General features: G+C 37.5%; 1 protein-coding gene across 1 annotated transcript in view; it reads left to right on the plus strand.

The window, feature by feature from the left end:
* The window catches only part of GOLGA4 (golgin A4), a 103,250-nt gene that overhangs the window by 74,727 nt on the left and 5,738 nt on the right, over positions 1-22,785 (plus strand). The window contains exons 19-25 of the mRNA XM_068983096.1: positions 203-333; positions 6,403-6,516; positions 8,709-8,729; positions 8,908-8,976; positions 11,369-11,444; positions 13,477-13,580; positions 18,138-18,224. Coding sequence (XP_068839197.1) covers positions 203-333; positions 6,403-6,516; positions 8,709-8,729; positions 8,908-8,976; positions 11,369-11,444; positions 13,477-13,580; positions 18,138-18,224 — 602 coding nt within the window. The remainder of the gene's footprint in view (positions 1-202; positions 334-6,402; positions 6,517-8,708; positions 8,730-8,907; positions 8,977-11,368; positions 11,445-13,476; positions 13,581-18,137; positions 18,225-22,785) is intronic.

Here is a 22,785-nt window from a genome sequence, read left to right on the forward strand (position 1 = left end):
GAACCTGAAAGCATTGGCTGATTAATTACCTGATGAAGGCACTGCTGCTCCCTGAGAAGGATACATTTGATCAATTTGATCAGTTGATTTTAATCAAGTTTATTGATAATTTGGAACAAGGATTCTTACAGATAGTGGGATATAGATATTAATTCTTACCTAATATATTTTCTTGTATGTGTCCATTTTTTTTATTGATTAGATAAAGCCCAGGAAGTGGAGGCCGAACTTTTAGAAAGCCATCAAGAAGAGACAAATCAGTTATATAAAAAAATTGCAGAAAAAGAAGATGATCTAAAAAGAACGGCGAAAAGATATGAAGAAATCCTTGATGTACCTTATTTTCTCTCTCTCTCTTAAAATTTAGGTGAAATAGATTTCATGGTAGTGCTAAAGAAGACTGGGCTGTCAGATTTCCTGTTTTTCTAATGTAGAGGGTTTTTTGGGGGGAGGGGAGTTCAGTATTATTGAAATTAGTATTTTTCCATTGTTTGCAGATTTATGAGGAGTCTATTTGATTTCTGCTAGGTTTGTAGTTTTCTGATCAGTGTCTGCTTACCAGGCATACTTGAAGCAACAGTGAGTTAGTAAGGGGAAGAATGGATTTTCTTCTCTATCTCCCAGATTCAGATCAAATTGTGAGATCACCAGACTAAGAATTGAGAGCTTGTGTTTAAGACAGTTAGTATGTGTATGAGCTTAACTGGGATCTTTTCAGGAGGGCCAGTTAATTTTATTTCATCCCTACCCGATTTGCATAGTTTTTGTTGATCTCAAGGGAGGAAAAAGATGAAAAAGAAGAATACACCAGCCAGACCTTTTATATGCAGTTGAAAGATAAATGCAGTGTACTGTTTATTCTGCTAGTGGCGGATTAGCGTTGTCGTTTTCATGTATAAAGATAAGCCCCGAATGCTAGTGAGTATTTGGACTCCAGAATATTTTTGAGTATAAAACAATGTAAATTATTCTTTCTTGGAGTGCAGGTTCTTTAGTTACTGCAAGCCTTAGTTCATAATGTGCTGAGAACCATTTGATGATTACGAATGGGTAAACCAGAGAATCCTGCCTTAGTCTGGCTGTGGCAGCAGTAGAGGTCTGAGCCAGGAACAGATTCTAGTAATAATTATTTTAAATATAATTGAAAAAGCTGGAATTCTGGGATATGTTACATGAATATAAATGTTCTGTTCAGTCATTCAGTCTCGTCTGACTCCTTGCAACCCCATGGACTGCAGCACGCCAGGCTTCCATGTCCCATCACTAACTCCCAGAACTTACTCAGACTGATGTCCATAGAGTTGGTGATGTCATCCAACCATCTCATCCTGTAGTCCCCTTCTCTTCCCGCCTTCAATCTTTCCCAGCATCAGAGTCTTTTTCCATTGTGTCAGCTCTTTGCATCAGGTGGCCAAAGGATTGGAGCTTCAGCTTCAGCATCAGTCCTTCCGATGAATATTCAGGACTGATTTCCTTTAGGATGGACTGGTTGGATCTCCTTGCATTCCAAGGGGCTCTCAAGAGTCTTCTCCAAAACCACAGTTCAAAAGCATCAATTCTTTGGTGATTCTTTAATATAGTTTTTGAGCTATAGATTTCAATATGAAAGAAAATTTGAATAATTTCACATTTTCGTATACTTTCCTAGAGTATATGTGTGCAAAGCTTTAAAAAAAAATCATTGTTTCTTGAATGCTTAGAGAATGTTGGGTATTGGAAGATACATTAAAACTAGTTTTAGGTTTACCTTCTGTTTTTTCCTTTTTTGTGGTTTATTTATTTAATTTTTTTGCAGAAGGAGAATGAGTTCAGCATAGTTAAATGATTTCCTTAAAACTACAAAGCGAGTAGTAGAGCGCTGACTCTGTTAGTTTCGTGTATTTTATAAAGGCTTTTTTTTAAGAAAGGAACTTGGGGAAGGGAACAGTTATAGATCATGGGTAGTTAAGTCAGGGAGCTTCATGTGCAGGGGATAGACCGTGCCAGAGCTATACTGTTCCCTTTTGTGAACTCTCTCTCTGTCTCTCTGAGTGTGTGTGTCAGGGGACCAGTAGCACAAGGCAGACTTTGCAGATCACAGCACACCTCTGTAGGCAGAGAGGTCAGTGAACAGGGAGACAGGTGACAGTTGACCTCTGTATGGTTCCTTCTGGAAGATGTGGTGTTTACTAGAAAATAAATGGTCCTCCCAGCTTCAGGCTTAGAGCAGTAGAGCAGTAGAGACAGGAAGTAGAGGATGGGCCAGAGGAGTTGGGTGGACTCTTCCCCAGACCCCTTCCTGTACCTTAGACCAGCACTGTCCACTAGAAATATGGTACAAACCACAATGGGATTTAAAATTTTCTAGTATCCACCCCACTCCAGTACTCTTGCCTGGAGAATCCCATGGACAGAGGAGCCTGGTAGGCTGCAGTCCATGGGGTCGCTGGGAGCCGGACACGACTGAGCAACTTCACTTTCACTTTTCACTTTCATGCATTGGAGAAAGAAATGGCAACCCACTCCAGTGTTCTTGCCTGGAGAATCCCAGGGATGGGGGAGCCTGATGGGCTGCCGTCTATGGGGTCGCACAGAGTTGGACACGACTGAAGCGACTTAGCAGCAGCAGTAGCAGCACTATCCACATTAGAAAGAGATGAATCAGGTGAATTTTATTTTAATAATATGGCAACTGACCCATTATATCCAAGACATTGTCATTTCAAAATGTAGTCAGTATAAAAGTGATATATATATATTATATTTAACATATTATATATATATTAATTGTTTGAGAATTGGGGTATTTTTGCATATATAGCCTGTCTCAGCTTGGATTAGCCACATTTCAAGTGCTCATACCTACTATACAGGGTGGCCAGCAGCTACTGTATTAGACAGTGTGGCCTCAGACTTCCAATGCCATCTCCAGGACTGACTTGGTAATTAAATCAGCACTCCCCATTCAAACTCCCAAATACATACTCTGTCTTGAAGATTTCTTTTTTTTTTTAAAGAGTAAATATAACTAAAAGGTATTAGTATTACCAATACTGAGCACACTCTATATTGCTTTGGTTTTGAGGCATATTCTGTTACCATTTCCCCATTTAAAAATTTCCAGAATTGGAGTTTTATATGCGATTTGTATGTATTATGTGCTAGTGTTTTTTCCCTCTAAAAAAGCCATTATCAGATCGATGATTTGTCTTAATGATGACATTGTAGAGTGCTGTATTTTGGTCATCCATTAAAGTTATTGTGGGATTTGTTACTAGCAAAGTGGAACACAGAGACAGTTTCACTTTCCTGCCTTTACTGTCTTAGCTCACTTTCTTAGAGTTGCTTCCCCCCCATTGGAGAAAGCTGAGAACTTTGTCAGCTTGATTCATGCCTCCTGTCTTTCTCAGTCCCTAACACATCCGCATCCACATCCACACACCTTTTAGAACCTGAAATCTGTTTATCTTCCCTGACTTCCTGAGGAGAGAGAGAACCTTTCTCCCTTTAACTGTGTTATCTCCAGCATGGTCTCCAACATGTAATAGACTTTCAGCTGTAGTGTTTCATTGAATCACATTGAACGTTCCTCTCCTCTTAATTCCACCACTTCTTCCACGGTCCTTGCTGCTATATTGCATCTGGTCTGGTCTGTTGTATTAATTTCCCAGTTGGTCTCTTTGCTCTTGGTTTTTCATCTCTTCCTGTCAGAGTTATTGTCTGTCTGGAGATAAACGTGGGATCATATCCCTTGCCCTGAACACGTGTAGTGTCTTCCCTCTGTCCTGGTGCCCCTCCTCTGGGTCAGTCTGTGGTCCAGCCGAGCTCAGCTTTAACTCCTTCCTCCTTGTATTTCACCTCTGCTCCTGCTTTTCCTGGAGCCATAAGAGCTCATTCTCACACTTCATGAGTTAGTACTGCTGGCTGTCATCTCTCTTTGGACAGTTTTTTAAGTTTTAAATTCAACTTGTATTTAGAAAAAAAAATTGAGTCAAATATGTTCCATGATTTAAAGATCAAAGTAACATAAAAAAGTATACTTGAAGGGTGGTCCCTAATGAAAATTGTCCCCACACTGTTCTCTGTATTCTATGACCTGTTCCCTTTCTCCCTCCGCAGGTGACCGTTAGTCTCTTATGTAATAGTCCTGTGTTTACTTATGCAGACAGGAAAAAAAAAATTCTTTTTTCTTTTTTTCCCAGTCCTATGCCAGAGTTAGCTTTTTGAATGTGCTTTTCTGCAGCATATTGTTTTCACTTAGGTTTTTTGCAACCCTTTAAAGCAGAATGAATTGCACCTGTCTTCCTTTGATATTCTATATTTATTTATATTTATTGCTTCCTTTCGACATGTCATTTTTATCATACATACATATGTGTGTAGGAATGTGTTAATGTATCTGTCCTCTCCCCTGGACTCTTAGTATCTTGTGGGCAGGGATCTTGCTATCCATCTCAAGTCTTGAGGACCCAGCCAAATGCTTGGCACATACTAGACACTTGGTGAATTTGAAGGCAGTGACACCTGGTAGGCAAGGGAGCATTCATTTGGGAAAAGACGGTGGTGACATCTAAAGGAACTGAGTCTGACAAGTAAGGGAGCTGACTGCCTTCCCGACCTCAGAGCAGCCTCACTGGGAGGGAGGAGCTCCTGCAGCTATTTAGATACAAGACTGATTTCTTGACATTTGGCACATTTTAGTGATTTGGCTTTGGCATAATAGTCTTTAAAACGTAATTTCCATGTATGTGCATAAATACTTAGTTTAGTTTTTCTTACTGTTTTTAGTTAAGAGCAAGCAATATTGCTCCCCCTCCTCCCTTGAAGAAGACAGAAAGCTTTTACAAAGGAAACCACAGAGCTATTTCTTCAATTAGAAATGACACATCAAGGATTTTTTTCTAATTCTTAGTGGGCTTGCTCCAGATTGGTTTCTCCCAGCTGTCAAAGGAAATGTCAGATGTAGCTAATTGTCATATCAGAATCTGAGCCTAACCAAATTCGTAGCTGTAGAGGTGATCTTTCAAACAAAGCTGGACCACATCAACAAGACATACACACAGTATATGTGATGGTAGAATAAAAACAGTAAATAAGCCAGAACTGTGGGCAGTTATAGATTTACAGTAATTTCTGGTCAGTAGCGTGTGAGGGGTGGAGGCTATGTTCGAATGCCTCCCTGGCAGATGTCGGGGGCTAGTTACGAGAGACTCCTGCTTCGCTTATGTTGTGAGAAGGGCTTCGATCTTTTTTATTTGTTTGAATTTTCATGACAAATTATAAGTTATGACAAGTTATTTAGACTTTTGAGGTGTCTCATGGTTCATTTCTTTTTTTGTGCCTCTGGACCTGTTTTTGAGAATAATGACATTTCTTGCTTCTGACAAGTCAGCTTCTGTTAAATCAGATACCTGCTTGTGGCTGTTTTCCTGTTTAGCCTTTTACAGCAAACACTTGTCCTGTCTTCATTACTCAAATCTGATCAATATTCCAGTGCCAAATGTCCTTTTAGCACAAAGGTTATTGCAAGATTTATAAGAGCAAGGAGTGGTCTGGACTGCTTTGTACAACAAATGATGGCAATTATCAAGACAAATGAAAAGATGTTAGGATGGGCAGGCCTATTAGCAGGGCAGTCAGAACAGAAGAGAGAATGATTTGTCTGCCAAATTTTGAAAGAAGGAGTTTTCAACCAATAAGTGACGTATTACTTTTGCAGCCTTGTCTGTTTTCTGCCAAGGTCAAGGCAAATGGATACCTTACATTAGTTAGTTACTGATATATTGGACAGTTTTTTTTTCCCCTCCCTTCAGAAATAGATTATAGTTGAACACTTTACTCCAAAGAAGAACTGTTGTGGTTTTCAGTCTGTGTAGGGGATGTGCAGGTTTGCTAACTAGGACAGAGAACCATCTTGACTTGACCAGCTCATTGCAAGGAGCTGGGGGAGGAAAAAACTCATACTTCTTTTGATCAGTAAGTGTCTAGCTAGTTGAGTTGTGGTGTGCATAAAGCTGGTTTATATTGGATATTTTCTGGAAATTAAATCCTAGTATGGAAGTCTTAGAACATAGATTCTGTATTATAGTTCAGTCACAATGCTGTCACACACCTCAATGTTGCTTAAACCTTGGAATCCTAGTTTAAGGGTCAGCTTGACGAGCTTTATGGGGTGGGGATAAGAGGACTAAAGGTGGGAAAAGTGATCGTAGGAATAATGAGCAGGTTTAAAAAGGGCTTGGAGTTAAAAGTGAGGCATGAAAAGAGCACAGAAATGAATGACAATAAAAATAGTGGTTTATGTTTTAGAAAATATATAGGTGTTTGCTTCTTCCACAGAGGTAGTTTGCAATATCATGTTGCTTCTTTACTGCATTCTTTTTGAGATGTTTGTTAACATATATATCTTTTTTTATTCCAAAGGCTCGTGAAGAAGAAATGACTGCAAAAGTAATGGACTTGCAGACTCAATTTGAGGACCTGCAGAAGAAATACCAGCAAAGGCTAGAGCAGGAGGAGACTCCCAGCAGCGATAAAGTGAGGGGACCTGGACTGGGCTTTACTCAGTCCTTGAAAACTTGTTGTTTTTGTTGACTCGCCTCCTACTATGCACACCTACCTCATCTAACCCTAACAAAAATCTTTGAAGAGAGAAGTTGTAGCCTCTCTTTATAGAGTGTGAAACTAAATTTCAAAGAGATTAAATAAAATGTTGGAGCTCACACAGTAAGTGTTGTATTGGGAATATAAATCCACTCTGCAGACTTCAAAACCTAGGTGTTTCTGTGATACCAGAGCTTCTCAGGCTTCCCTGTGGAAAGGACAGCAGAGGACAGTTAACCTTGTAGCCCTGGGGCAGAGCCAAAAACGGTCCATGGAATGTATCTCAGTTTTAGATTTTTATATTTTGTGCTAAAAATTCATATATATTTTATATTCTGCTTTATAATATATCCTTAAAAATGTTTTTTGTTATATACCTTTGAGAAAAACAATGTTTTCTCCTCAGTTGTAGATGCAAGGGGATTATTTTGGAAAATTGGGCTCAATTCAAAGAGATCTGGCACTACATATCTGGGCTTTTTTATAATCCCAGTCTTTATGTAAAAATGATGCTATGAAAGATGGACCATGTTTACCCTGTGGCTTCTTGATCTGCTGTGCACCCCAACAAATGCATATCCTCAGGGCTTGTGAGCCCTCATTCAGAGGCCAGGGCAGTGGGCCGTCCTCCTTCTGATATGTTCTAACTCATCTAGTGTGATCTTCATAGCACTGTCAAGTGGCCTTGGGAGAGGTGGACGCTGTTCATGGCTTCATCCTCCAGGGTTACAGAGGAGTCACTGAAGAAGTCAGCGACCAGATAGTAATTTTCTAGATAACCAGTTGCATGGATCAGTTTTCCAAAATGGAGAGAAAAGGACTTTATAAACGGCTCTGGAGAAGGAACTGGCAACCCACTGCAGTATTCTTGCCTGGGAAATCTCATGGACAGAGGAGCCTGACGGCTTGCAGTCCATGGGGTCAAAAAAAAGCTGCACGCGACTGAGTGACTAAGCAACAGTAAGACAGCTCTACCATGCTGGGCCACGTGGTGCACGGATTCTGGGTTTTAGCAATGAGCGAGTGGTTTTAGCAATGAGCGAGTGGTTTTAGCAATGAGCGAGTTTCCTTTCTTTCTTCAGGAGCTACTAGTTACATTTAATAGTTACTTTTTTTTAATTTTAAAATTTTTTGCCACTTGGTCACTATTTGAATATACTTGTTACTGTTAAATGTTGCTTCCTATGAGATGGATACATGTATTGTACTCTCTAAGGTGTTGTTCTCCTCAGTATCAAATTAAGTACTAATATTGTATAAGGTGGCCTTGAGACCTGTGTCAAGATGTCAGAGTATTGAAACGTTGTGAAATTAATATTCAGGAGGTCTTTTGAGTCCTTTAACTTGTAGCATAAGAAAGGAGAGAATATCCTTAATTTTTATTCCTGCTCTAAAAAATGTTTTTCTATTTTATTCTTTTTGAATTTTTATTCTTTTCCTTCTTGAGCATCTTCGGTGCTTCTGAGAGGTCTTGAACTGGTATATCAGTGTTGAGTTGGGTGAGAAATAATTTGTGATTATTGCATACAGTGGATTCCTAGAATAGTCCTTTAGAATTTTCCCTAAAGAGCCCATATGTTATAAATAGATGTTAATGTGTTTAGTTTTTTAAAATTGTATGAATAATAGATAAATATATTCTTGTTGTTAAAAAAAAAAGTCAGATAATACAGATGTATATAGATAAACTGTTCCTGGTGGGTGCCTTCTTTTCCCAAGTGGTCATCATTCTTAGGAGTTTCACAAGTGACCTTCTAGTCATTTTTCTTTGTGTTTACCTGAGTTTATGTATATTTACCTCTGGAGGAGGAAATGGAAACGCCCCTCAGTATTCTTGCCTGGACAGGAGTCTGTCAGGCTACAGTCCATGGGGTCGCAAGAGTGGGATACAACTGAGCAACTGAGTGCGCACATGTATATTTACATTGTAATAGTTTATATAGCAACATAGACCAGGTTTAAAAGCAAGTAGTTAAAGTTGTTTCATCTCAAATCTGACCACTCTATTAAGACTGTAACACTGAATTTTTGTTTCCTTGTAATTTCATATTGTTCCATTTTGTTGTTTCTTGTAGATTTTAGTGCATGGACTTATTTCTTTTTTTTTTTTTCTTTTCCATTTTTAGGTAACAATTATGGAGTTACAGGTAAGACTAGTTTTTCATTGAATTTGAGTGAAGGTAATCCATTTTCAGGAGCATTCTGTATTTTAAGTTATAATATGAAGAGACTTGTTTTAACAAGGAAACCTTAGCAGGCAGTATAGAAGTGTGTCCAAGTGATGATGAAACCCATAGTCTCAGATCTGACCGTTTGTTCTTTCAGACACAACTAGCACAGAAGACTACTCTAATCAGTGACTCAAAGTTGAAAGAGCAGGAGTTCAGAGAACAGGTACAGGTCTAATCAGTGCTTTTTATTTTGAAATGACTTCCTTGATTTATATTAGTATATTCTTGGAACTCATTTAGCTAATTTTTAAAAAAGAACTGATTTAATACTCATTTAATAGTTGGTTTTCCAATCTTGTCTCACACAGGAAATTTTATTTCTAAATCTGAAAGTGCTGGAGGATATCTTTATAAATTTGTGATCATGTATATTTAAACAAGAACATTTGCATCCTGTTATTCTAGTGCTTAACATTTTGGATAACAATTTGTATTTAATTTGTAATGACTTAAGTTCTATAAAAGAAGCTTTTATCAGAGGGAAAGTACATTAACATCAGTCTTTATTGCTTTTTCCTAGTGGTTACAATGTCTTGGTTTAATATTATTTGTCCATGTGTTATCTAGTGATTAAATATAAATGGGATCATGTGTGTACACTAGAAGGATGCACAAGCATGCAGACACTGGTGTATGTATACCTGTGGTGCATGGTACTTAAGTCTTTTTCCAGACTCTGGAGGAAGAGTGACCTAAGTCAACTGGCTGAGTTTGAAGACTAAGTCTTTAGGAGTTTTCCAGTTTTTTACAATTCGTATGTACATATAAATGTTGATAATTGTTGAAACTAGGTGATGGGCATTAACTGTAGTATACTTTCTGTATTTGAGTATGTTTGAAACTTTTCATAATATATTTTTTAAAATTCCCAAAGATAGATACTAAGTCCCAGTGTTACCTTATTATTTTTTTTTCCTAGTGTTTTTGCTTTTCTCATCTATCTCAAGTTTACTGCTTTAAAATTCTCTTCTCTTCGCACACTCAAGTCTTCAAACTGTCCTAGCATAACAATTTTTGTACTGATTATTTTTATAGTAGTAAACACGTAAACTTGACCATTTTAATCATTTTAAAGTACACAGTTAATTGACATTTAGTTCATTCACAGTGTTCTGAAACCAGAACATTTCATGACCCTTAAAAGAAAACACCCTGTACCCATTAAGCATTCATTCCCCATTACCTCCTCCCCAGTATCTCACAACCACTAATCTGCTTTTTATGTCTGTGGATTTACCTATTCCAAATATTTTATATAAATGCGCTTAGTCGTTCAGTTGTGTCTGACTGTTTGCGAGCTCATGAACTATAGCCCACAAGATTCCTCTGTCTGTGGGGATTCCCCAAGCAAGAATACTAGAGTGGGTTGCCATGCCCTGCTCCAGGGCATGCTCAACTACTCAAAATACCTATTTTTTTGAGTATTTTATGTAAATAGAATCATATAATACATGACCTTTCTAACCTAGCCTCTTTCACTTAGCATAGTGTTTTTAGGGTTCATCTGTGTTGTAATATTCGTTAGTACTTCACTCCTTCTTCTGATGGAGTAATGATATTTCATTTTATGGATGATCCTATGGTTTGTTCATCAGTTGATGTATGTTTGGATTGTTTCTTGTTGCTATTCAGTCACTAAGTCGTGTCTGACTCTTTTACTCCATGGACTGCAGCATGCCAGGCTTCCCTGTCCTCTCTATCTCCTGGGCTTTGCTCAAATTCATGTCCATTGAGTCAGTGATGCTATGTAACCAGCTCATCCTCTGCCGCTGCCTTCTCCTTTTGCCTTCAGTCTTTCCTCGCATCAGGGTCTTTTCCAATGAGCTGGCCCTTCACATCAGGTGGCCAAAGTATTGAAGCTTCAGCATCAGTCCTTCCAGTGAACAGTCAGGGTTGATTTCCTTTTTGAACACCTCTTTCCTTCTTTTGAGTTATGTACTCAGTAGTGGGATTGCTAGATCATATGGAAGTTACTTGTTTAGCTCTTTGAAGAGCCTTCAAATGGTTTTACATTGTGGATACTATTTTACATTCTGATCAGTAAAGTATAAGAATTTCAATTTCTTCACATCCTCCCTAGCAGGTGTTTTGATTATAGCTATCCTAGGTGGTATGAAGTGCTATCTCATTATGGTTATAATTTGTACTTGCCTAATGACTGATGATGTTAAGCATCTTATCATTTGTGTATCTTCTTTAGGGCAATGTTTTTTGTTCATTTTTAACTTAGGTTATTTGTTTTTTGTTGTTGCTGAATTTGTAAATCTTCTTTATATACTCTAGATATGAGTACCTTAATAGATATATGATTTGCAAATATTTTCTCCCATTCTGTGGGTTTTCTTCAATTTCTTGATAATGTGCTTTGAGGCACAGAAATTTTATGTTTTTCCTTTTGTCTCTGCCTTTGGTATCGTATCTGAGAAACCATATGTATTAATTTCTTTTTGTCTATATTCTGTATTCCACATTAAAAAAAATCTAGTGGCTATAGCAGTTTTTTTTAAACATTATTTCCATATGAATTTTGAGATTGAAATATTTGTTATTTTTAGATTCACAATTTAGAAGATCGTTTGAAGAAATATGAGAAGAATGTATATACAACAACTGTAGGGACACCTTACAAAGGTAGGAATAATCTCTCATGTTATCCATGCGTATCTTGTGTTGGGGGACTTCTGGATGATTTTTATTTTTGTCTTTGCTGATCTCATTCTTTAGAAGGAATATATGTAAATTAATCAATAACAGCTAGTTTTATGGAAAGAATAATAGTAATCTAAAGCAAAATTAATGTGTATTTGTTGTTTGGAAAAAAAATCAGTGTTGCCATGTATAAGTGAAACTGCAGGTTCCCACTTTGTTCTCAACTTTCCAGATGGACCTAGTTTACGATTTGCATATATTTTTCCAGACTCTTCTGTGTATATGCAAACATTTAGAATTTCCACTACATGTACCATATAAACACAGAGTTACATATTTTAAATGCTTCTGGTTTTGTTTTGTTTTTACTAATTAGTTAATACTAATTGCTATATTTAAACCAGGATTTAAGGAGAAAAGAATTTCGTAAAAATAACATTTCAAAGTGGCGAAGGATGATTTGAAAGTATTATTGTCTTGACTTAAATTATGTATGCTGCTTACAAAGAATTCTGAAGATGAGCTTGAGTCTTTATGTAGTTGTTCCCTTGAGATAGTCATGACTTTGAATAATCTTGTAACAATTTCCCATTCTCAGTTGCACAGCCTTGCTGTATTAAGAGTAGTTTTATTTTGCTAAATGTTTTGTAAATCTTTCTGCTTTTTCCTGTAAGGCACTCAGGCATGAATCTAAGCCATTTCACATTCTTTTGTGTTTTTGAAAACTCTTATGTTATGAAATAGCATAAGATATTATACAGTTTTTAATTAAACAAGGACTTGCTTTAGATTCTTTCCAAAACACACTTCAAAAAGAAGAGAAAACCAACATGGATGTTTCCTATGGCTCATTGCAGAGAAGACTCTTGGTTCAGAGACTGTTTTCCATAGCTAAGTCAACATATGTGATTCTTAGCATAGAACTGCTGAATTGGTGCCCAGCAGTACATAAAGAATATAGTATTGATTCTTTTTTTTTTTGTTTCAACTTAGGGATTTCATACTTAATCTTTCTTTTTTTCAGTTTTAAATTGTAAAATGAACACAAATGTACAGTTTTTTAATAGCTGACACACATATAGTACTAAGTGTTAGGCACTGTTATAAAATAGTTTGTCTATCAGTTCACTAATTCTTGTCAACAATCCTAGCAATCTGGTTGAATTTGCACATTAATCTCTTTGCTCTGCTTTTAGATAGTTCTTAGTGCAGAAGGATTTTCAGATTACCTAGTGTGCCATTGTACTGGAAGTGAATGCGAGTTTAGACTTCACATAGCACAGAATTATGAATTTATTCAGATTAAAGTTTTTCATACTATGATTTCATATACTTGAACTATATTTATTCTTTATTTTTAAATTGAAATGGAGCTTGATCTAATAGATGAACTATATATTTTGTGACAGTCTTAAGATATTGAAGCAAAGTATTCGAAAACCACTAAAATGGCATTACTACTTAATGCATTTAAAGTTATTTTATCTACCTTATGTTTCAAAACAGTTTAGAAAACTTGATTTAAACTTCAGTGCTTTTAGGTTTGGAATACTAGAAAAACTAAAATACTATTCTGAGCTACTGAACTCCTTAACAAAGTAAAAATAATTGTTCATTTTAGTCACCATAGACTGTCTGAAGCCAACCACATAGTATTTGGGAGAGAAATACTGGTTTTAAGGAATCTTTGTATTCCCTAGGCCTCGTCTTTTTAAATTGTTATGCCAGAAAGATGAAGCAGAAGAAGGGCAAGGCTTGGAGGAGGGGGAAGATGTGAGAAATAAAACTGCTGCAATAATACTTGTTTTCTCTTCTAAAGGAAAAATACCAGTTGGAATGCTATATGCATTATCATATACAATGTATATACATATCGTAATGCAATCTAACACAATACAGTTAATACAAGGGTAAAGCCTCTCTGTTGCTTTGTTTTTTAGTTTATCTTTTTCTAAGTGCTAAGTAGCTTATCTGGTTTTCTCTTTACAGTTTAATCTGTTTGTTTGTTTGACAGGTGGCAATTTGTACCATACTGATGTTTCGCTCTTTGGAGAACCTACCGAGTTTGAGTATTTGCGCAAAGTGCTTTTTGAGTATATGATGGGTCGTGAGACTAAGGTATAAATCGTGTCTGGTGATTTGTCATATGTTTTAATTTAGAAGGAACTGTATCCCATTTTTAATAAACATATTGATGTTGTGTGTTTACTGCTAGCAGACCATATGTGCTGATAGTAGGCAATAGGTAATTGTGTTATTGCTCTGAGTTTGCAAAAGTGAGTTGGCAAATCTTGCTTATATTTGTTACATTTATAAAATATTAATTTAAAAATACTGATTGTTGATGCTAAATAATAATGATAAAAATTTCATTAACTTAATACTTTGTGAAGCATGTGGCTATTTTTGACTTTGGATCTTAAGATTAGGAGATGAAATTTCATTTTCATGGAGACTTAAGGGTAGTGTGGATAGTATTGGAAATGGTCCTAATTAAGAAAGACTATGTAGGGTTATTTAGAAATATTGTACTTTGGTCAGTGTAAGAAAGTTATTCTTGTACATATAAAATATTGATCATTTAAAAATGACCACACTGCATAGGTAATAATGCTTGGTTAATTTGTTTTCTAGGATGTTAAATTTGCTATAAGGTCCCTTATAGTGTGGAGTCTAGTCTTATTGTTAACTTGTATCCCTGCAGTGTTTTTAAAAGTCTTATATTGGACATTTTGTAAATACATCTTTAATTGAATTAAATATACTTAGGGAAATTCATGAGCCTTTCTTAAAATTTTTCATTTGAAGCAATTTCTGCTTTTGATACTGTTTCAACTTTTTACCTTCATGAATTTTTACATTGTCCTTATATCTTAGCTGAGAATGGGATAATGAGTTTTCTAAGAAACAGTCAGTCAGTGTTTTAATTTATGAGTTTGTGGGAGTTACTAAGTGCTAAATTCAGGAATTAAGACAGTTCAGGGGTTGTTTTGGCAAATAAGACCTAAAAATAAGGGCATGAAAAATCTCTTAAAAGAATATTAAGAATTTATAGGTTGTAGATTCTGCTAAACATCAGGAGTTACAGGGCTAGAGATCGTTTGAGTCCTTGATACAACAGAAATGTAATTTCAGTGTATGAGATAGTTCAAGTTGAAGAAATATCCAGTGTGATCCTGAATGTGCATCATAGGATGGATGTATTAATTCACAGTAATTCAGTGCCTTTTTTTCTTAAGAACTTTTTTTTTAAATCAAAGGATATCTAAAACTGAATTTTCTTCTTATCTTTAAAAAACAAAGCTAATGAAATGTAACTTTCTGTTAGTATGCCCTTGTTGGATAGCAGCCTGTATTTGAGGTGGCTTAGGTAAAGTTACCTTGTTATTGCAGGGAAAGGGGAAAAGCATTTCTTTAAGAAAAATAGCCTCTCAGAAGTTTAGCTCCTTTGGTGTATTTATGAGTCTAAAGCTATGATCCCAGAGTTGTTGCTAAATTAGTTATTTAGCCTTTTCTCAATCTATGAAATGAGGGTGTGACTGCCTCAGCCTGTGTGTCCTAGAGGTTGCAAGCAGGTATGGGGTGAGATCCTTTCAGAGTCTGATTCCTAAAGAAAGGCCCAGCCCAGCAGGAGTTACCTTCTGGGGTGGGGCCAGATCAGCCAGGTCTCAGCGTGTGCTTTTGGAGCTCTGCAGTTATCCTGGGCCGTGATCCGGGAGGCAGGTTATAAGGGATGTTTTTGAGGCCCGGGCAGCTAGGGATCTGTGCTGAGGTGGCTCCCTGTGAGCTGTATCTTCAGCATTCAGTGTGCTTTCCTGGTTACTAAGAATGAGTAGTCTTTTATTCTGCCATCACATGTTATAAGTCAATATTGAAAATTGTAGTAGATACTCAGTTTAATTTATTGCATATTTATCGAACACTTCCTGTATGTGGCCTGATGTTTATTGCCATGATGAATCTGGAGATGAAAATGGATACCATCCCTACTTTTAAGCTGTTTTACCATAGAGTGGGAAGGTGGAGCTGTTCTCACTAGGCATAGTGTGATGCAGAGTGTAGCAAGGGCTCTGAAAAGCAGCATCCCCATATTTACTTGTGGGGAGGTCAAGGGCATCCTGGGGAAGGAGGTGTGTATACAGGCCTTTACAAGGGGGCATAAATTTTGATAGATGAGCTCAGAGAGGAGGAAAGCCCAGACAGAAAGTCCTAGACAGGAAAGTGAGTGTGGGCTTTGGAATGACAGGGAGTCTGCTCCAACTAAAGCACTGCCTCTGTGGTGCAGAAGTGACTCTGCTTAGGGCTGCAGGTGTAGACGGCCTGGAGTATTTCAGAATTCTACCTGTAGGTTATTGGAGGGTGGCCCTGAAAAGTTTGAAGCAAGAGTTGACACCCTCAAGGGTAGACACGGTGTCTGTTTTTAGACATTTCTTTTGTTGATTTGCCCAGTTCCTATATATTAACAAAGAATTTGAAATGGAGACCAGGCTGTGGTTTTAGAATGAGCCAGGATACATGAATGGCCTTTGTGATTTGATCGTCATCTGCCGTTGTTTCTTGTCCAGCAGAATCTGTATGTCATCCCACCTGTTTTTCTTCATCTGCCTTTGCACACAGTGTTCCTTACTTTATGAGGCAGATGATTTTTTAAAGACCACATGTGTGATACACATTCTTACAGTATGAAGTTAAGTAAACTCCTCTCTTTCTTCTGTCCTGGCACTTTTTTCCCTTGGATTTTGATCCTTCATGCTATTTTTGGTACTTAGATTCAGCCTGTTCTCCTTTTCAATAGAAAGTGTTTCTCATTCTATCCTTTATTGAATTCGCTCCCTAAGGAAAACCTGGTAGGAGAGGCCACTTCTAAACCAGGTGGCTCATTTGAACTTTTCCTTACTTCCCAGGGCCTGAGGATATTGTATGTAGAGTAGACAGGCTGATTTCTTTCCCATGGTATGGCAGAGAACCTGGGCTTTCCATTAAAGCCAGGGAAGAGCTGTAAGTCTTTACTGGGTAACCAGCTGCAAATTCAGCATCGCTGATGAGTTTAGAGGTGGGTTTCCCATTTAATGTTTTTAGAAGTGTGATGAGGCAACTAGCCACAGTTCTTTTTTTCTTTTGACAGACATGCTTGTGTATAAGTGTATAACATATATGGTTTCATAATGGGTATAAATGGACTTTGGGGTCTTTCGAACTTGATAAGCCAAATTTACAGAGTGTTAATAAGAAGAATATTGAAACAATTACTACTGCTTATTTCTCTTGCCATTTCATGCCACATATATGCTTGGTTTCTAGACTTCAGTTTAGCACAGAAGATTCTATTCTGTCTAGGCAATACAGTTTAAAGGGTGAGGATTTTTGTAAAATGCCTTTGGTATTCTCCAGGAACTAAGTTGTATTAAAGGTATTTTTTTGATCATCAGGCTGGCAGAGGCAAAGATAAAGAAAGGAGAGTCAGACACTAAAATCTTGCTCTTTATGGTTTGGGGTTTGGGGTTGAAGAATAGTGTTAGTTGACCTGTTAGCTGAAATAAGTATTAGAAATACATGAAGTGCCTTGCCTAGGCTTAACACATAATAGGAATTTTTAAAATGTTAGTTCTTTTCTAACATCTCCATTCTTCCTGGAAATAATTATGCTTTTCTCCTAATGCTGTGTGTTCCTAAAATTTTGATTACCTATATTATGTCATCTTTTGCTCCGTGACCTTCTCCAGTCACACTTCCCTCCCTCCCTGCAGTCTTCCCAGAACACATGCACAGTCATGTAATATGAACACAGATGTTAAGAGTCAGTTTCCTGGGTGAGCCTCCCGTCCTCTGTAGCCCTACAGTAAGGAGCGCTGCTCCTCATCCTCAGCAGAGCACTAGTACCTGAATTTGTATGTGAGCGCTGACCTTGTTATCCTACTTATTTCATAAGTGGTATCTTCTTTCCTCTCTGTCTCCCTCAAACCATCTCACCTTGATACAAAATAGGGAATTTCAGCCTTTGAGGAGAATTTTCCACGAGCTTATGGGTGACAGTCTGGCTTACGGTATATTTATTTAGATCTGCACAGTTTATGATCTTGTTTTGCAAGCCACCATGTGTAATGTTTTGATTCATCCTGTTTTCTACCAAACAAAACATCTTGTGTTTATTTAAAATGTAATTTGTATTTCTATTAGGCTGATGTGCTGCATGTCTTAAAAAAATACCTATAAGCATGTTCATGTTCATGCAGTAGCCCATGTTTACGAGATATATGATGTGATTTAGTTCAAGCTGAACTTGGGAGTATCTAATTCTGATTATTTAGAGCATATGTTTTGGCAATACATCACTTATTAGATAGATTTCTACAAATAAAAAGCCTTATAAAATGAATGAGTAATAAAGTTTCATTTTAATAAGACAAAGGGCCAAGAACATTAGAACTTTATATAGCTTCATGCTATTATAAATACATCTTCTTGAAATAATATCAACCCAGGCATTGTGAGGGGTCCTTTCAAATTGAAATTCTGGGATTGACTGTTACTTCCTTGACTGATACCTTCACATCATACTTCTTTGGTCGTGGCTTCCATTGAGAGCACTAAAGAATTCCACTGGCAGCACATGTCAGAATGGGGTGAGAGTCATCTGCTCTGCTGTCTAGTGACTGACTCTTATCTTTCTTGTAGACCATGGCAAAGGTTATAACCACTGTGCTGAAGTTCCCTGATGATCAGACTCAGAAAATTTTGGAAAGGGAAGATGCTCGACTCATGGTAAGCTTTAAGTATAGGCTACAGATAGAAGACGACTGTATCTTGTCTGTTTACATTCTGTCTCATTTACAAAGACTGAGTTGGTAAGAGAATTTTAAAAGTTTTCATCTTTATTGTAATATAGCCTGAAAAATAAAACTACATTATGAATATTAAACTGAGGGCAAATCTGAATGGATGCCCTCAAGGAAAGAATAATCTTATTTAATAATACATATGAGGTTGACACTTACATGACTGTATGAGATTTCTGGAACTTGGGCTCTTTCTGAGAAGGACAGAAAAGGCATTTGTTCTGCTATGTTGACTAATAGTTTTTTTAAACCAAATTATATCATGATGTAGGTGTTTGGTAGATTATAGTTCCTAAATCTATTTCAATTGATTTCCAAATGTAATAATTCTGAGTGAAAGAATTTAAGCATTTTTGAGCTTTTGGCCTATACCCTACAAGGGAAAGTATCAATAGATAATTGAATTATTGGGAAATTTTTCTGCGAAGTCAGCTATGATTGAAATGAAACAAATACACACTTCATAAATTATGCACAATTCCCCTTGCCTAACTTCTTTTTGCCCTGCACCAATACCGGAATAAGATCCATTCTAAGCAGAGTATGAACTTTGTGATGTTTCCTGTCTGACCCCTAACTTTCTCTTCTGTCTTTTCTTGTCTTGCTAGTAGCCTGCAGGACTTGCACATCTTCCCCTGCAATCTCTTTACCTATTTTGTGAGGACAGTAGTGCTCTTCTTTTATGCTCCTATTTAAAGCAAACAAAGATCTACTCTTTAGTGATGGGTTAGCCCACGTCTGAGTGTCTCCAGTAAGAAGGACTAAGTCAATAAGTAATTACATCTCAAAGAATACCATCTTGTCTCTACAGACTGTGTGTTTCTTAAACAAATTCTGGCTTATCATGAGCCCAAATCGCCCTTTCTGTTGGGGTCGCAAGTCTGTTCTGGTTCTAACCTGTGGAACTCAACCAAAAACCCTGAGAGGGCCTGGATGGAAGGCTTTTATCCTACAGGCTAACCCCCGCCGCCGCCCCCCGCCCCCCCACGCCCCTGGCCCCTGGCACTTATCAGCCCCCTGTGATGCTCCTTTCCTTTGACCCAGTGCCTACTCTGACATCTTCCTTGCGTCCTTGAAAGTCATCCAGCATCCCTGACTTTAGGCCCAACTCCATTGTATATTGTGTTATCTGTTATATATTTTCTGGGACAACTGCAGTTATTCTGGCTAGCCTTTAATTGTGTGTGTGTGTGTGTGTGTGTGTATGTGTGTGTGTGTGTGTGTGTGTTTCGTAAAACATTTCTCCCTGGTATCTAGTGGTCTGAAGAATATTGTCATACCTCTGTAGTTAGCTCTGGTTATAGGTATTTTTGATAGAGAAGTAGGTAACTATAATGTATGCCCTTCATCACTAGAGAGAATGTTGTTTTAAATTCTAGCAAACATCCAATTCTGTAACCTGTAGTTCATTCAGAGTGGTTTTCCTCTTCACTGAGTAAAACAACTGTCTTTATGAAAACAAAATCTCCAATGCAGTTTGAGCCTGTTGACATGATTCTGTCATTATGGTCCAGATATTTTAGAAAATATTTTAAAATGAAGTAAATAGAAAGTTTTGTTTTTTTAAATCTTCGTTCATTCTCCTGTAGCCTCTACTTGATGATGAGGTATGGCCAGCCTCTCCTCTTACTGTTAGGCTGCAGTTTGTCAGGATTTGGAATATAGCACAGACTCGTCCTAAGTCACTGCTTTGGCAAATGTGGTAGGACATTTGCCCTCACCGTGTACCGTCCCCCACTTTCCCCCGGCCCCACCCCCACCGGTCCCCCACATGCAGCCTTATTCAAATAGATTACATGTAAATAGTGAATCATGTAAAATGGGAACACGTGTACACCCATGGCTGATTCATGTCAGTGTGTAGCAAAAACCACTACAATATTGTAAAGTAATTAGCCTCCAATTAAAATAAATAAATAAAATTTTAAAAGACACAAAAAACCTTTGAAGACAGATGGAAAAGTTTCTTTCTTTCTTGAGTTTAACTGAAAAACAATCTTTGCAAAACTTTACATTGTTTATTCATGAATAAAGTGGTATTCATTCTAGATAGGGATGAATTGGTGACTGGTCCTTCCTAATTACTTATCCCAGAGGCTGACCGGCTCAGAAAGAAAGCCCCAGACTTCCACTACTATTTTAAGCAGTCTCATCCATCATTATCTTTTGCTTAATAAATGAGTTCAATTAACTCTTCTATTGATGCTTGTTATGGCAAATAAAAATTGAAGACATGGAAGGTATGGTTGTTGACCTTGTGGAATCTTTCATTTTAGGTGGAGGGAAAAGCATCCATTCATTCATACATGAATAAAAGACATGGTTATGTAATATAATTCAAGTTATAAAAGCAAATGCTTAGGAAATTTGAAATGTTATAGTGAGCATGAAGTGAGGGAGATCCCAGAGATTACGTATACATCAATTTGATTAAACTTTTGTCAATATAAAGAGATTTTTGGTACTTGATAGAGTCATTCATGATTGTTTCCTTATTTGATGGAAAATTAAGATTATATGGAGAAAGTGGAAGCCTAAGTCACATTGGCTTTAAGGTCACTGTCATTCATAAATGAATGATGGGAATCATTGTTTTGAACAAACCTCTTAAAGAAATCACAACTAACTTCATACACTGATGAGCTGTACCTGATGAGAGCAAAGTGCTGCTAAGAATAGTAACTCCTCTTCTGTAGAAGTATCCAATAGAAAGACATCTAAATGTATAGAAAGCAAAGCTTGTTAGAAGTTTTTAAAATAATCATTTTAAAGTTACTTAGTCACCTTAGCTTTAATTTAAATGTATGTTCCAGATGGGCCATTTATGCAATTCGTTGTAACCACAGCTACAGTTTCTTCTCTGTTAAAATCAGCAGTGTTGACTGCTTTGTTATTTTAAATTTCAGGGCTGCAAAGCTGGTATAAGTAAGCCAAGCAAACCCTGCCACATTGCAGAGCTTTTTCCTCTGCCTGTTAGTAATTGGGGCGCTTGAGAGATGGTGCATTGCACTTTGTGCCGACAGTGTGGGCCACATCAGCGTTGGCATTATTTAACAGATACTAGAGGAGGGATACTGTCTAAAACCTTTGCTTTATAATCCTAATGATCATAAGTTTGCTCTCTGGCATGGATCAAAAACTGTCCCTGACTGCTCGTAAGGTATTTTTCAGTATATCACCTCTGTACCATATGTATCTCCCTTCCCTTCAGTGAGTTTTATAGTCTTTGAGAAACCCCACTACAGAATTCAACAGTTACTATTTAATAAGTGGTTTCAGAGTTTAACCTAATTTCAAGAACATACTTTGTAGATGAGAAACTATTATCTGTTAAGTACGATTACATTGCTGAGCATAATTAAAGTCTGTTTTACTTAAGGATCACAGTGTGGAGAAAAGGAATTCTAATCCTTCATTTGACAAGTCTCAGAATCTCTGAGACTTGTTTCTTTACAGTGTCTTTGGTTCTTCACAAAACTAACATCTTGCTAGGATTATTGAAGAACCAAAGTATGTTTACTGCCCCAGCTGGAGTTTTGTGATGATGGTGGGGCTAGTGGAGATGGTTCCTTAGCCACCATGTAGCAATGGGTAGGACTAGTCTTTCTTAGACAATGAGACTTGGAAAGGTAAACTAATAATGTTCAAGATAAATCATGAAAGACCTCACTCAGTACGACAGTCAAGTCACTTTATGGGAAGGATACCTGCTCCAGCCATGTCCCATCTCCAGTCTCTGCACCTCTGAATGTCAGCAGCTATGTTGTGGGGAGAACTAGCACTCAACAGCTCAGCCCCTAGATGACTTTGAGCAAACAAACACTTTTCATATTTCTAGCCTTGCTTGGCAAAATTAATATGTTGGATTATTCTATCTGCAAGGTTTCTTTTCTTCTGAAGTATTAAGTTAGTTGTAAATTTTGAAGTTCTTTCAAGTGAGAAAAAAATGGTCTTATATGCAGGAGTCAGTTAAAGACCATGCCAGATGCACACAGCATGTGTTCCCTAAGGCAGCCTTTTTACTCCTCTCAGTTTGTAGCATCTTGTGCCTGATGCTTGATTTTGTCATGGGTGGGAGAAGGCAATGGCACCCTACTCCAGTACTCTTGCCTGGAAAATCCCATGGACGGAGCCTGGTGGGCTGCAGTCCATGGGGTCACTAAGAGTCGGACATGACTGATTGACTTCACTTTCACGCATTGGAGAAGGAAATGGCAACCCACTCCAGTGTTCTTGCCTGGAGAATCCCAGAGACGGGGGAGCCTGGTGGGCTGCCATCTATGTGGTCGCACAGAGTCGGACACGACTGAAGCGACTTAGCAGCAGCGGCAGCAGGTAATTTAAATGGCCAGAGTAGTTTCAGTTTCAGGATGGGAGCAATAGTGAATACACAAGTGTTTAGCTTATCTCATTGTCTAATTGAGTAAGACTGCCCTTACACCATCAGATTTTTTTTTTCCAAGAAAGTCTTATTTATTTAGGATAAT

The sequence above is a fragment of the Capricornis sumatraensis genome, chromosome 10 (genome assembly GCF_032405125.1).
Source record: "Capricornis sumatraensis isolate serow.1 chromosome 10, serow.2, whole genome shotgun sequence".
NCBI lineage: Eukaryota > Metazoa > Chordata > Mammalia > Artiodactyla > Bovidae > Capricornis > Capricornis sumatraensis.